This window comes from Diceros bicornis, chromosome 8 (genome assembly GCF_020826845.1).
Source record: "Diceros bicornis minor isolate mBicDic1 chromosome 8, mDicBic1.mat.cur, whole genome shotgun sequence".
Taxonomy (NCBI): Eukaryota; Metazoa; Chordata; class Mammalia; order Perissodactyla; family Rhinocerotidae; genus Diceros; species Diceros bicornis.
The window spans coordinates 2,244,185-2,258,543 of NC_080747.1; the positions used below are offsets into that span (position 1 = coordinate 2,244,185).

Consider the following 14,359-nt stretch of genomic DNA (forward strand, 5'->3'; position numbering starts at 1 on the left):
GGCCTGTTCCCATCAGTTAGAGCAGAGGAATCTGGGCTCAGAGAGATGAAGCAGGTACCCAAGAAGAAGGTTGTGCATGGCAGAGCTCAGATCTGGCCCAGAGTCTGTTATCTGCACCACTGAGTGCTCAGTCTTCTCTCGCAGTCAGCTTGTGGCCTCTGCACATCTTCATCACAGTTGTATTCACAGCTTGGGGTCTTCTGACATACTCTCTTCCTCCATAAATTCTGAGGGTCTTCCTGGGGAGGTGTGATCACAGGCCTAGGGGCTAGCATGTTGACTGCTCTAGCACATTCCCAGACCATGTAAAGAGTGTGGCTGCGTGCTGGTGCAGCCTTTGTTTCTCTTGGCAACTCACTGATGGAGGAGGTCATGTTTTTGTAAATTGTGATGAGACTGTTTTACAACACATGAAAATAAATGGCTCTAAGAGCCAGAACGTCATGGAGCAGGTTGTTTTAAACTTCCAGTTTTGAAAAGTAGATCCAAACATTTTGAGAACTAATGAGAGAAGTAAGCCTCCCACTGCCTTTACCATGAAGGCTCAGGTGGGTCTGAGTCTCTCTCCCTGAGTGTCCTTGGTTGGTACCAGGAAGACCCTGGGAGTCCCCACACCAGGAGGTTCACGCTGCTGTCCTCAGGGCCCTAAGCTCCAACCCTGGTCTTTGTACTGAAGCCTCAGGTCCTAAGTGTGGACCACACTTCTTCTTCAGTTTGCCCCCTGAGAATCAGCTCTCCTGGAATGGAAGTCCCACCATGTGTGAGAGTGATGAGTACCTTCCTGGGTCGATGGGGGATTATCCTGGGAACTGTGTACTGCTTCTAAGACAGTCTCTGATTTGCCCCGATTTAACTTTTTTTTGGGGGTCTTGTTTTAGACCAACTAATGCATTATGTAGCTGCTATTGAAATTTGAGTTATACAAAAAACTATTGCTGAATTCTTTGTCAGTATGTGTTACACTATCACTGCCTATCACTTTCTGTTAGATGTACATTAAAATTAAGACTCATTGCACATTGACTCAGAGAGAGCCCTATCTTCCCGTCACAGTGGGCTCTGATTCTGATCGGTCTCCCTTGAATGGTGCATGCAGCCCTGCGGAAAGCTTTATCTGAGCCGTGGCCATAACTGCCTGCCTTAGAGTAAGAACTGGGGGTGGTGTGTGGGCTCTTGTCCTGTGTCCTAATCCCAATTCCTGTGCACATGTACGTGTGTCTGCTCTTTGGACCCTTCCAGTGTCTAGGAAACCTGGATTTTTTTTTTTTTTTTTCATGTCAAACCACAAGACACACAAGAGTTTCCCCTACATGTGAGGCTTGATCAGGAGGGATGTTACAGCAAGTGAGTGGATGGGACAGCTGTGACCATGCTCTGTGATCAATCACAGAGCTGTCAGCAGTGGAAGTGCCACCAAGGGCACTGCCAAGAGACCCCTGCCTGGCACTGGTGGCTGGCTCTTCGCACAGGGGATGGGGTGGTGGTGGTTGTGTGCTGCAGGTGAGACAAGCTGTCTGTCAAAGGTCAGCACCTCAGGTAGGAGGAAAGAAAGCCTCTGGCCCCTTTTCCTGCTTGAGGGCATTTCTTCACTCAGGTGGGAGATGCAGAGGCCTTTGTTGATAGACAGCTGGCTTCAGGAAGGTAGCTGCAGGCTCAGGGGGCTTAGGGATGTAGGCCAGCACCTCTGTGAGATCAGATGGCCTGCTGATTATAGCTGCTTGTTCAAAGGATGGGACCTAGTGATCGTAAGCTATTAATGTAAGAGGTTTAAATGAGAGAAGGAGATTTAAGGAATTAGGATAATATTGGTATATATTTTTCCCTAAATGAGAAGTAGACTTGGAATTTTCTGGATCCTGGATGCTAGTGCCTGCAATTTTTTCTCTGGTCCTTGTCAACATATTTTACTTTAGAAATAAAAATATACATTACAATTGGTGAGTTTAAATTATTGGTAGAAAATACTCTACATAAAAAATTAAACAAAAGTCATGCTCATGTAACATCTCTTGAGGTGGTGAGTAGGGTGAGGCTGCTCAGGACCCTGGGCTGCTTGCTTAGCAGTGGGAGAGGCTTCTCACTGGGGGACAGGAGAGGACAGGTCAGGGGGGTCACCAGTCACAGTGTGTCACAGAGCCAGCTCTGGCAGATTCTCTTTGGAATAAGAATAGAAATTAATTTTCTGTCCAAAGTTGATTAAATCTTTCTGAAATTCAGATCCACACACCAGTCATAATTGGCTTCCTTCATCCTCTTTTGGAGAGGAATGAGGAAAAGGATGAAGACAGCCATGGCTGTGAGTCCTTCTGGGTCTCTTGGATGCACCCTAAGAAGCCCCAGCTGTCCTTCCTGAGGCAGCCAGAGAGGCAGGGCAGGAGGGCCCATCTGCCCTTGAGGAGGGTGAAGGCTCATGGTGTCTAAAACTCCTGACCCTGTTGTTCTCACTTTTTGTACATCTGCAGAGAATCTGGACGAGACTAGAGAACAGAAAGAACAGAGCCCTCCAGAGCACCCTGCTGCCCCCCACACGCCCCCCAGTACCCCTGTCAAGCTTGAGGAAGGTGAGCTCGGGGATGTGGCTGCCCTGGTGTGGGGGGTGCATGGCCTTATGTGGACTGGCATCCACCAGGAGGGGGGGCGCACTTGGTGTTTTTGTCCAGTAGAAGGAAAGCAACTACGTGTGGCAGTAGTTGAATTGACCCTAATAAGCAAGTGTGCATTTGCATGGAAACCAGTACATCACGTGGTTCTGAGCTTGCCCAGCCTCCTCCACTCCTGTTGTGGTTCTGTCCTGGGTAACTTGGGGCAAAACAGATTGGTTAGTGAGATGTCACAACGAGGTAGGAGAGACACCATGGAGAGCACTGGTCTCCGGGGGCCTCTCAGAGAGCCCGCCGCATGTCTGTGGTGTGTGGCCTGTGTGTCTGTCCCTCGGTCTTGTACGTCGTGCTTCTCGTGCCTGTCCTGTCAGGTTTCACCTCATTCTGTGTCCACAAGAATGGCTTGGCCATTCTCCTTCTGTAACTCAATGGCTGTGACTGAATGCATAGACTCTCTACCTGTGCTTTTCTCTTCTCGTGGCTGCCTTACAAACAGGAGGTGGATGTGCTAAAGAGTACCTGTTACCATAGTAAGTACCGCCCGCCTTCTGGCCCTCTGCTAGTTAACCAGAATCCCCTGTGCTTTGCCTCATTCTCCTGCTTCTTTGTTGCTTATTAAGTTTTGTTTTCTGTTTATTCAAAATAAAAACAGAGCCCCCTCGCCCCCTTTTTGTACCCAGTCCCTCCATTCTGGGCAGTGGCCTTCCTGGAAGGCGCTCAGTCACCTGAGAGCTGCGTGATTCAGTCACCTGAGCCCTGCCCTCAGGGCTCCCACGGACCACGGCAGTGCTACTCAGAGCACTCTGGGTCTCAGAAATTCTGGAGGGATCATGTTGTCCTGTTCAGCTTCTGAGACCCATGATTGCTTGATGGGAAGGTTTTGCCATATTGGATCAGACATAAATCTAGACTAGGTTCAGACAGGGTGGGATTGTGCCACCTGCTGCATGGGGTCGCATGTGTTTGGACCTTTGCTTAAGCTGGGTGCTTAAGCTTAATTTGAGGAGGGCAGAAAAGCGACATTTGGCGCTAGTTTTTTAAAGCGACATTTGGTCAAATGGTAAAAGTTCCCCTGAGCACCCACAGGCAACGTCTGCATGCTTTGCAGAGTGAATCCTGACTTCCTCCTGCCCCAATTAAGTAAGGGTATTTAATTATCTGGGGGCAGAGGGTGACTTGCGGGGGCGGGGATGGGGCAGCAGCTCCAGCACCAGAGCCAAAGTGCTAAGTGTTCAGGGCCCATAGCCTCCTGCAGCAGCTCCTCTCCCGCGCTCACTCAGCTCCGTGTCACCGTCCTGATGTTCAGCTTGATTTTTAAGTACTAAACAGTTTGGTGTTACCTAACCTGCCAGTTGCTTGTAAGTTGACAGGCTATTTTTAAAAATCTACAAAACTGGTTTCCCCTAGGTTAGTGTAGAAATCTCATGATGGGAACCTTCACTGGAAACCCGCCTTCAGGCTGTTTCTTTCAAACAAGTTCCATATTGCTCTTTTATGTTTCGATGTTCAAACTGTTGATTTTTGCCCCTACCCCTTACCTGACAGTTCATCTCTTTTCTTTTGATTAATTTTCCAGCCTAAAATGGCTTTATTTTGTTTGACATTGATGTGCACATGGGGGCTGGAAGTTAACACATGGTTTTCCACTGGCTGCCATGGTTTTCCATGGTTTTCTTCTTGGGGGAGACCAGATGTTGTGGACCCAAATTTAGGCTTAATTTCAGGACTACTAATACGTGCCCTTAGAGTTCTAGAGCAAACCTCTTTTCAAGTGTTGAACATAGAACATCATACTACTGAAAATGTTCTCAGCTTGCCTTGGTCACTCTGTGACTGGGGACCGAGACCCTGGGACCGAATCTGGTTTTGTCAGCGTGCCGTCTATGAAAAGGAGCTAAACACTGCCCTGAGACTGAGTCTACGTTTTGTACTATGAGCTACGTCCAGCCTTGAAGTAGAGTATACCTTAAGTTTTCTTATTCTTGGTAAAAATCCCTCTAGTCAAATACAGTGGCAGTGTCTGTGCATGGCACTGCTTATCTCGAGATCCCCGTTTGAAGTCTGGATAGTTGACCTTTAACTCCATCTCTCCTGCCCTGCCCACCAGACCTGCCACAAGAGCCAACTTCCCGAGACGACAGTGATGCCACCACCTTCAAGCCAACTCTCCCCGACCTGTCCCCTGATGAGCCTTCAGAAGCGCCTGGCTTCCCAACATTGGAGGAGGAGGAGGAAGAGGGGCTTTGTGAGGCCCGTGGGCCTCCAAGCCCCACCAGGTCCCCCACAGTGGCCAGCCCTGAGCCAGCCCCAGCCCAGGCAGCTGAAGAGGCCGCCTCCCCAGCTGCCGAAGAGGGGGCTGCCGTGGACCCTGGCAGTGATGGGTCTCCAGGCAAGTCCCCATCCAAAAAGAAGAAGAAATTCCGCACCCCCTCCTTCCTGAAGAAGAGCAAGAAGAGGAGCGACTCCTGAAGGCCTGTCCTGCACAGACTGACGCCACTGGCCTGTCCCCGATTGTGTCTCTTGTTCTGTCTTCTTGTGTAATGGAATGCAAAAAAGCTCATCCCTCCACGTAGCTCGAGCTCCTCTCACGGCGTGACCAAACCCCCACGTAGGCCGGTGCTAACTTGTGTGTGCACGCAGTGGCCCTTCTGCCCGGCCCTGCCGTTGGGCCCTCAGCCTCAGATTCTGGGAGACTTGCTCTCCGTGTCCACCTTTGCGTCCTGCCCTGCTGGAACCAGCACCTCGGCTCATCTCAGTCTGTTCCTTGGTGGCACGCTCTCCCCCGGGGTGTTGTCATGGTCCTGGCTGGACGGTCTGCGGCTCTGCTGGCTCTGGCCTTGACCTCTCTTGCTCTCCTTCCTGTTGTGAAGTAACCCATTCTTTGTGTCTGCTAGGCTTCCCTTCACCTCAAGGTCTCAGGTGACTGAAGCGGACTCGTAGCTTCCTGCTGGCATTATCTGCTCAGTGATCTCACTTTGTTCATATACACAAAGCCTCGGTCCTGTGAAAACACTCAGGTGCCTGCCAATGGCCTAGGGCATCGTGGCGGCCTTTGAGAGGTGGGTTTGGGCTGAGCCGGAAACCCCAACAGCAAATGGGCCTGTGTACACCCAACGCAACCTATGCATGGTCTAACTGATCACCTCGTGGCCAAAAACAGATTCAGGGGCTCACAGTTTCTTACTCACTGGAGCCTCTAGATTCTCCTAAGGATGGTGTATCAGGAGGGGGAAGAGTCCTTTCTAGAATTTTCTTTTGCAGGTTTGCAATTCACATTTTTGACTGTGAGCATGAACGGGGCCACTTTTTACTTTAGTTTTCTCTCTAGGGCCTGCTGCAGACTGCAGCAGAGCGCTGTTCACCTATTTTGGGGGACGTGTTGGAACTGAGAAGGGATTTAATCTACTCTTACTTTAACTCAGCCTGAAAGATACCCTGTTTTTGATAAAAGATAGCTCAAGGTAGAAGTTGGCCCTGGTGGTCCCGACCTGACGTCTCCCACCAGTCACTTTATGGAGCCGTAACTTGCTGTCCTTGTTCGACACTGTCATGAATTCTCACTTAAGTCAGATCCCTGGAAGAGAGTGTGACGCTGCTTAGTGGGAACTAATGGGTGGCCAGATGGACTCGCTGAGGGTGACCCATCTCCAGAGCTGCCTGGTGTCGCCTGACTAGGTGCAGGCAAGCCTGCTTGCCCCCAGACAGGCCCCCCTGGGGAAGAGGGAGGGTGCCCTTGGTGGATCTGGTGCCAGACCTGGGCTCGGGTCCCACAAACTTGACACCCAAGCAGGACCGGAGGCTGGCTGCATGCCACTGACCGCTGCTTCAAGCTTACCAGTGAGCAAGCTGCTTTTCTTCTGTGTATCGTTTTGTTGCCATGGTGGTGTTCAAGTTCTCCTCCATCACCCTGGACTGCAGTTAACCGTGGACTCTTCCTTTGATCCCTTCCTGTTATCCCACATATGCAATGACTTTAATTTCACTTTTGTAGTTTATTTTAACTGTTTGTATTACAACATGAAGTTTAGTGGCATATACGACACAGGCTTGGGAGGACAGGTCCTATGTCCTTTCTTCACCGTAACAAGTTTTACTCACAAATAAAATTCTTTAAGCAGTTACCTTGTCTAAATCTGAGAAGGAGTTTTACATTTTAATTATTTTTCTTTGTTCCTTTAAAATAGGACTTCCAGAAGTTTGTCTCACATTCTGAAAAAAAGATCGCGAAGTGTTTATTTCTTGACTAGACATCATTTGTTGCTTTGGACTGGGGAGGAGGACCTTCTAACCCAGAACTGCTTGCCTCAGTGCCACCTTATTTCTCTGCTGGGACTGAAGGTGGTGGGCAGGGAGCTGCTGGGCAGGGCCCACAGAGCACCAGAAAGCCGTCCTGACACTCCTGTGTCCCCAGAGTTTGAGCAGACCCCAGAGTCTCAGCCTCACTGCAGCTGAGCAGACAGGAGAGGCAGGACTGGTGATGGGGACAGTCCAGCAGAGGAGTCCCTCCTCCCCAGTCTGCCAGGGTGCAGGGCACACCTCAGTCTTGGAGAGTCCTCCATCTGCCTTTCCACCCTCACCATTGTGCAGAAGGGAAACTGAGGCTTGGGAAGAGCCTGTACTCTTCTGATCAGTGGAGCTGTAGAAGCTGTTAGCTCAAGCTGCTGCGTCTGGTGCCTGGGGGTCCTCCAGGATGGTGGGTGTTGAGGCAGAGCTGTGTACTAGAGAAAGGCACTTGGTATAAAATAGCTGCTGTATTTTGTCATTCAGAGGCCTGGGTGATGCCCTGTGTTGCAGAGTAAAAACCAAGCAGACAGAAAGCCTGGAAGGTTTTGGAGTCACTGACTGTACTCCACAGGGCTGCCCAGGTCCACACCAGGGAGGGGAAAGGAGTGCCTTGGGCCCCCTGGGGCTGGGCCCCAGGGGAAAAGCAGGGGTCCCGCGGGCAGTGGGGAGTGGTCCTGGCCCAGGCCTCCCACTTCCTGCCTCAGCTCCCCCAGCTTGGGGTGGGGCCAGTTCAGCTACTCGGCCTTGAGTGTCTGTGCTGGAGGCCTCAGGTTCCGCAGGAGGAGGAAGGGGAGCAGGAAGAGCCCTGAGCACACGGTGAAGCAGACCGGGGCCCCGGCCAGCCAGTACACTGTGGAGAGAGAGCCTGAGTGGTGACATGCGCCCACTGCCCTTGCCTGCCCTTTGGCCCCAGGATGGCAGGACTGAGCTGTGGGGTTAAGTGGCTGGAACCAAGGAGGCAAGAGCAGACACAAGAAGCTGAGGGAGGCCAGGAGGGGCTGTGTGGCCTCCACCATGGGCCAGCAGCCCCCCGGGCCTGGCCTGGCCACCCCAGGGTACACAGCATGCCCTGAGTGCTATCCCACAGCCCTCACCTGAGGTGGCCACCATGGGCCCCACTGCCCTGGCCAGGGCCCCCAGGCTCCGCAGTGTGCCCATGACTGTGCCCTTCTGCCCGGGCGAGCCTGTGGGGGAGAAGGGGCGAGGCCATCAGGTGCCCGCGGGCCTCCACCCACCCCGGGTGGCCCCAGTCAAGGGAAGGGCCTCTCACCATAGCCAGCGACCACGGAGGACAGGCAGGGCACCACGACAGCAGCAGCTGATGGGAGACATCAGGGAGGCACCCGTCAGCCCAGAGCAGAGGCCAGGGTGCGTGGCTCAGAAGGATTTCTGGCCCCCAACCGCCGACCATGCCCCCTCCGGCCTGGCAGGGCCCACTCACCGAAGGAGTAGAGCAGCAGCCCCAGGCCCAGCACAGGCAGCGTGCGCCCCCAGCCGATGAGGAGGAAGGCAGGCATGAGCAGCAGAATGGCCTGCGGGTAGCATGGTAGCACGGTGGGGGGTAGCACTCCCCACCCCTGCAGAGCTCAGGATACCGCCTGCCCATACACCCCCGGGCGAGCCCCATACCTGCTTCACAGCTGCAATTTCCTTGCCAGGGCTGATTCTCCGGGCGTAGGCACCCTGGATGGTGGCCATGGTGAGGCCGATGAAGAAAAACATCTTCCCCTGCTGCAGGCTGGGGGAGGCGGGGGCGGGGGAGCTGTTAGCGGTCCCAGCCCTGCAGGCCAGCTGACCACCCTTCCTCCAAGACCCCTAGCCAGGCAGTCTGGGGTGACAGCTTGTTTGTCACCCATCCTCGTGGTGAGCCACCGGTTCCTTGGGAAGCCCCAGGTTCCTTGGCTGGGCCTTGGGAGATGGGTCAGCACGGAGTCAGCCCAGAAGCAGGGGGTCAGGATGGGGAGATGGCAGGGCATCCCCAGGTGGGGTCCTTCCAGAGACCCTGCACTCGCACCTGCTGAACTGGAAGCGCTGGTGCACAAGGAAGCTCAACGTGTACTCCAGGCCAGAGAACAGGAAGAGGTAGAGGAAGTAGACCAGGCCCAAGCGGCGCAGACTGCCAAGCCCTGGGGAGCAGCAGGGAGGGGGCTGTGAACGGCCCACAGCCCCGACAGCAGCTGGGGGAGCCCCAGGCAGCCAGAGGGAGCGGCAGCCCCACCCTCGTGAGGAGGGCGGCTCCTTACTGTCTGCAGCGGGCGGGTCCTGGCCACGGGCCACAGCAGAGAAGTGGAGCAGGCCCAGGGGGCTGAGCAGGTCAGCAGCAGCTTGGAATCCCAGGGCAATGGAGGACGCCTGGGGTGGGGGCAGAGCTGGAAAAGCCTGCCAGGAGGCTGGGGGCACCCCAGGCCTGGGAGCCTGGGGACGGGCATGACGTGAACCTGCTCAGCCCCTGAACCCTGCAGGGCCCCAGCTGACCTGGCCTCTAGTCCGCCTGCCAGGCCTTAGAAGCAGGGGACCTGGGGACTGCAGGGGCCCCAAGAAGCACTTGCTCACAAGAGCCTCTAGACACCAGGAGAGGACAGCCTGGCCTCCCCCGGTATCTGGGACTGGCACAGATGATGGGCATCCCTACAGGCCCATGGAACAGAGCCCCCCAGTCCCTGGACCTGTCAGTACTTTCTTTCTGGGTCCCAGCATACCCGCTTCTCCGGGGGCAGCGTCTCCGGCAGGAAGCAGAAGATGAACAGCAGGTCAGAGACTGCGAAGAGCAGGGCGAGCCAGGGTGCCATCTCCACGGGCAGGGCGGCGCCAAGCATGGGGCCCAGTGTGAAGCCCAGCGAGAAGGCCACCCCGATGACTGCCTGGGGAGAAGGCCACCTGAGCCGTGCAGGGAGACCTAGGCCCAGGAGCCCCCGACCCCTCATCCCCCAGCATGTGCACTCACCATGCCTCGGCTGCGGGCGGCAGGTGAACCCAGGTCGGCAACGATGGCAGTGGAGAGGCTGACATTCCCCTTGCTGATGCCCCCAATCACTCTGGAGGCCAGGAAGGCTGCGAAGCTATTTGAGGCAGCCCACACAGCATACGAGGCAGCCAGACCTGCCTGCCTCAGGGCAGGGGCCAAGGGGCAGGCGTGGTCACTTGAGGCCAGAAGGGGCCCAGGACCACCCTTGGGACCCTGCCCTGTTCTGGAACATCTAAGGACCACTTGTGTTCCCAGTGTCCCCATAGGTGGCAGGAGCAGCTCTGGGACAGCCTGGCTTAGCAACAGGAGTCACCGCCCCCTCACACACCACCCCTAGGGGGCAGTGACGGCCCATGAGGTGCCATGGAGGGCCCACAGCCGTCCCCTGTCTCCCCAGAGGGCTGCCAGGTGGGTGGGAGCAGGCTGTATGTTCCCACCCCATGGGCACCCATACCAGGGACAGCAGCATCACTGGGCGCCTCCCCAGGCAGTCAGAGACTGCTCCCGTAAGTGGTGCCGAGATGAACTGCAGGAAGGAGAAGGCCGAGCCAATCAGACCTGAAAGAGACAGAGGTCATGGTTACCACGCCCCAGTCCCTGTCCCCACGGGTTTGATCACGCCGGGCCCTGCACTCCCAGGCCATGGACCTGACGGAGAGTGGACACTCCACTGGGAGAGGGGGCAGACAGTGCCCAGGAGCGAGAAGGCATGGACAAGGACCTGGGTTTGGCAGGAGCCCAGGGAGTGAGGAAGGAAGGGGTCAGGAAGATAGGACGTTAGTATGCCCCCAGCGTGGGGCTCAAGGCCATACCTCCGACCAGGACGCTGTTGTACCTCTTCTCTGCTGGCATCCCAATGGCTGCGGCAAACCAGTCCACCCCTTGCTGCCACGAGCCATAGAGGGGGTCCTGGGGAACAAGGAAGCATAACAAAGGCTGAGGGAGTCCCTGATGGAATTGGGGCAGTGGACAACCATCGTGGGGGTCAGGGGTCATCAGGACATGGGCAAGGGCTCACGTGGGCACGGCTGTGGCTCTCCAGCAGCCCGGGCAGCAGGGGCAGCAGCAGAGTGAAGGCCAGGAGGTCCAGCAGGAGGCCAAGGAAGACCACAGTGATCACGCGGGGCTCTGGCGCCGGCTGCTGGTGGATGGGTGGGCGCGGGGTGCAGCTCCCGCCGGCTCCCCAGCCCATGGTGGGGCGGCTCTGATCTGGCTTGGCCGAGAGGTGGCAGGTCTGCACGAGGGCACCTCTGGGTACCCCAGCCCCAGACGCCTACCCAACCACAGAGGAAACCGAGTCCCCCAGTTCCCGCCATGCCCCAACCCGCTAATAGCCAGCGAGCACCCTAAAGGGAGTGCCTGCCCCGCCCTGCTGGGGGGCGCCCATTACCCAATCCAGGGGTCCCTTTGTGCGCCCTTCCCTCGACCCCGGGCAGCAGGAAACTCACGCTGCGGGGATTGCGCAAAGAAACCGCAGCCACCCAGGCCAACTGTCCCAAGGGGCCGGTGTGGGGGCATCGCAGCCCACCCCACGCCAGCTGCCCACGTCCTCGTGCGGAGCGGACGGGGAAACTGAGGCCCGGGTGGAGGGCGGGACCTGGGCGGCCCCGGGCGGGTGCAGGAGGCTTCCCTGCGCCCCGGAGAACACGACCCCCGCCCGCGCCGGGCTCGCCTCCGGGCCAGGAACGTGGGGCGCGCGCTGGATGCGGGAGCCCCCCCGCCCCGCCCCGCCCCGCACCTGCCGCTGCCGCGTGCTCGGGACGAACAGACGAACGGACGGACGGACGGACGGACCGACGGACGCGGGAAGTACCGCTGGGCCGGCTGCCGGGGCGGGGCGGGGCGGGTGTGTCTGTCACGCCCGGCCCCGCCCTCGCCCCGTCCCGCCCCGGAAGTGACCAGTGCTTCCTCTTCCGGCCGGCGTAATTCCGAGAGCCGACAGTCGGCTGAGGACCTTGTCGCTACTTTATGCCCCGCGCTCTGCGCGCTCTTTTCCCGCGTCCCCGGCTCTTGCGGGGCGGGGCGGGGCGACGCTCTGCGGGGCGGTGGCGCCCCTGCCGAGTCTGGGCGGATCCAGCTGCGCTGCGAGCCCCGACCCCCAGGCCGCGAGGCTCCAGGTCTGGCCCGGGACGGGGTCCAGCAGCAGCCTCCTGGCGGGTCTTGGGGCGTCTTCCTGCAGGCCCGACGCATGGTCGCGCCCCAGGTCCCCTTGCCCAGGCCCACAGTCGGGCGCTGGGGCGTCTCCTGCCATCCATCCTGCAGTTGCTGAGCCCTGGTCCTGGCGGGGGCGGCTTCAGAGCCGAACGTGCCTGACAGGCCACAGTCCCATTTGCCCCCTCAACCTCTACCCGACGGGGATGGCTCTAAGGACCCTGGAGCTTTGGGTCCTCCACCCTGGAGGGCAGTTTCGTGGGGTCCAGCCCTCACTGGACCTTCCTCACACCCTCCAGTCCTGCCAGCTTGGGTGCCTCGGAGACAGACTGTGACCCACAAATATACCAGCAGCCCCAGGCCTGGGCCTGGCAGCACTACTGCTGTGATGGGCCCCATGGGTTTGACCGCACACACTGTCTCAGTTGGACTGTTTGGAATGCGTGTAGTGCTGAGTCTGAAATCTCAGGGCAGGTGAGCGAGGAGGAAAGGGATGTGAAGTCAGGAGAGCAGAGACCACTGAAAGCCGCTCTGCCTCCTGTGACCGGCCTGGTGGCCCGGGACCGCCTGAAGGAGAAGCTGGCGCTTCCAGTGCGGCGCACGCCCACTCACAGCGAGCCCAGGGCTGGAGGAGGAGCCCCCAGAGCAGCTGGAGGAGCTCGGGACGTCAGCGCCTGGCCTGCACACCTCAGGCTTCCCTTCCATCTTCTACAATTCAAGCGATTCCCAAATAAAGATAAAAGCAGTCACACTTATGTCTAACATAAGCAAATATTCCACCTACAACCAAAAAGAAAATGCATAGTGCTTTCCCCAAAGAGGACACGCTGTCCCTTTATCCACCTTTGAGTGATGTTCCTTTTCTTCCTGCTGAGCCAGTTCCCCCTTTAGTGGTCTGTAACTTACATACTTGAGATATAAGTTAACTGCGTTACCACTTCTTACCTTAGATGGTAGTGGAGTGAAGAGGGGAAGAAAAAGAGTTGGATGATATATATGCAAACGTATTCATATCGAAATGCAATGGTCCTTGTTTCTGCACCTGGCCAGGTGGTCAGAGCTGGGTTTCATAGCCATCTTCTTCCATGACCCATTCTCTATTCTCCCCTTTACAAGGAGCAGGAGGCAGGGCTGCAATGGGCCATCTACATCAATACTGACATTTCTAAGATTTATGTCTGGAGTAGGGCTGGGGAGAGGCCCATGGTGGGCAGAGGTATGCTCGGATGACACACGATCCATAAAGCTGGGGCTTTATGAGCTTGTTGCTGGCACATTTCATCCTCACAGAACTGACAAACAAGGCCTCTGCAGAGCCTGGCACCTGACTTGGTCCCACTTTTCTGGAACAGTGGGGTGAGTGTCCAGAGTCAGGGGCTTGGTGAATTAATGTAGCAACAGCTGCATGACCAAGTTTACATGTGGACGAAACCTTGAAGCTGTATGACGTTAACAGCAGGCCAGGCCTACACAGCAACAAGGTGAAGCCAAACTGGCTTGTGGATGTGACAACCACCAAGGCCGTCTAGATTTACGGGGCCATGCACCTGGCAAAATTCTGTCTATGAACAGTCTTAGGGGAGGCTGGTGAAGATGCGAATGTCTGGTTCATCGTGGCTGCTTCATTCCTCCCATTTGGAAAACCCAAGGCTGCTCTTGGCAATCTTGGCTTGGGCTCAACGTGCCACCAGGGGGTGCTCTGGCCCTGTCAGCAATCTGAGCTCCAACATGTCCAAAGTCAAACTCCTTACTTCTCCCCACCAACCTGTTTGAGGAGCCAGAAATGGGGTACGGGTCACCTTCTTCCTTACCTCACCCACAACCAGTCTGGCTAATTCTCAATCTCGCCATGGTCACTGCTGTGGCTGTGTGACCTCAGGGATGGGCTTCTCAATGCATGCTCTAGGGCCGTCTTGCAGGGCTGGTCAGTGTGACCACATGCTGTGACACTGGCCTCCACCCTAGGCTGCCGGCTCTGGAAGGCAAGGCCTCAGTGCTGAGCCCTGCAGTCACCTCGGGAGTGAAAACCCCACTGCCTCACCCTACAAGACTGGGGTGGGGCATGGGGACAGGGACCTTCCCATCTCAGCAATCCCTCAGGGAGGCAGCAGCAGCATTCAGTGGATGGCTCTGTACAAGGCCATAGTCCTGGGCCAGTCTATGCAGTTCAAGGCGGGCCACAAGGGCAGGCAGAAGGGCTCTTTCACTGCCCGCAGCCCACAGTCCCTTTGGGGTCCAGCAAACCGCACACTGACCTTCCTCATTCATCCTTAAGGATGGTTAGTGCGGAGAGGATGAAAAGCCAGCACTTTGTTGTTTAATTTACAAGCTTGCAACCTTAACCATAACCTCTGCATCT

General features: G+C 56.5%; 2 protein-coding genes across 7 annotated transcripts in view; one reads left to right on the plus strand and one right to left on the minus strand.

The window, feature by feature from the left end:
- Positions 1 to 6,721, plus strand: part of ADD1 (adducin 1) — a 94,820-nt gene extending 88,099 nt beyond the window's left edge. For 4 of the 5 annotated variants that reach the window (XM_058546607.1, XM_058546611.1, XM_058546612.1 and 1 more), the window contains 2 exons: positions 2,463 to 2,561; positions 4,708 to 6,721. In XM_058546607.1, the coding sequence (XP_058402590.1) occupies positions 2,463 to 2,561; positions 4,708 to 5,069 (461 nt within the window). In that variant the 3' untranslated portion in view covers positions 5,070 to 6,721. The remainder of the gene's footprint in view (positions 1 to 2,462; positions 2,562 to 4,707) is intronic. The other variant, XM_058546610.1, reaches the window with a different exon arrangement.
- MFSD10 (major facilitator superfamily domain containing 10) lies at positions 5,646 to 11,681 on the minus strand. 2 transcript variants are annotated; one of them, XM_058546614.1, is made up of 13 exons: positions 11,588 to 11,681; positions 10,868 to 11,058; positions 10,662 to 10,758; positions 10,304 to 10,407; positions 9,829 to 9,987; positions 9,584 to 9,745; positions 9,128 to 9,236; positions 8,899 to 9,010; positions 8,514 to 8,622; positions 8,326 to 8,416; positions 8,155 to 8,202; positions 7,979 to 8,068; positions 5,646 to 7,734 (listed from the first exon to the last, which is right to left on the minus strand). In XM_058546614.1, exons 2-13 carry the CDS (start codon positions 11,039 to 11,041, stop codon positions 7,619 to 7,621), a joined length of 1,371 nt encoding a protein of 456 aa, XP_058402597.1. In that variant the 5' UTR covers positions 11,042 to 11,058; positions 11,588 to 11,681; the 3' UTR covers positions 5,646 to 7,618. The 2 variants fall into 2 exon arrangements, with proteins under 2 accessions (XP_058402597.1, XP_058402596.1); XM_058546613.1 differs by having other exon boundaries at positions 7,645 to 8,068.
- Positions 11,682 to 14,359: the final 2,678 nt, after the last annotated feature.

What these genes read in the sequence shown, in the direction of transcription:
- MFSD10 (XM_058546613.1), bottom strand. Translation starts at nt 11,041, where the DNA reads ATGGGCTGGGGAGCCGGCGGGAGCTGCACCCCGCGCCCACCCATCCAC. An exon ending in CCGCCCGCAGCCGAGGCATG is followed by an intron (nt 9,746 to 9,828) that starts GTGAGTGCACAT and finishes CCTTCTCCCCAG; the next exon opens with GCAGTCATCGGGGTGGCCTT. An exon ending in GGACCCGCCCGCTGCAGACA is followed by an intron (nt 9,011 to 9,127) that starts GTAAGGAGCCGC and finishes GCTGCTCCCCAG; the next exon opens with GGCTTGGCAGTCTGCGCCGC.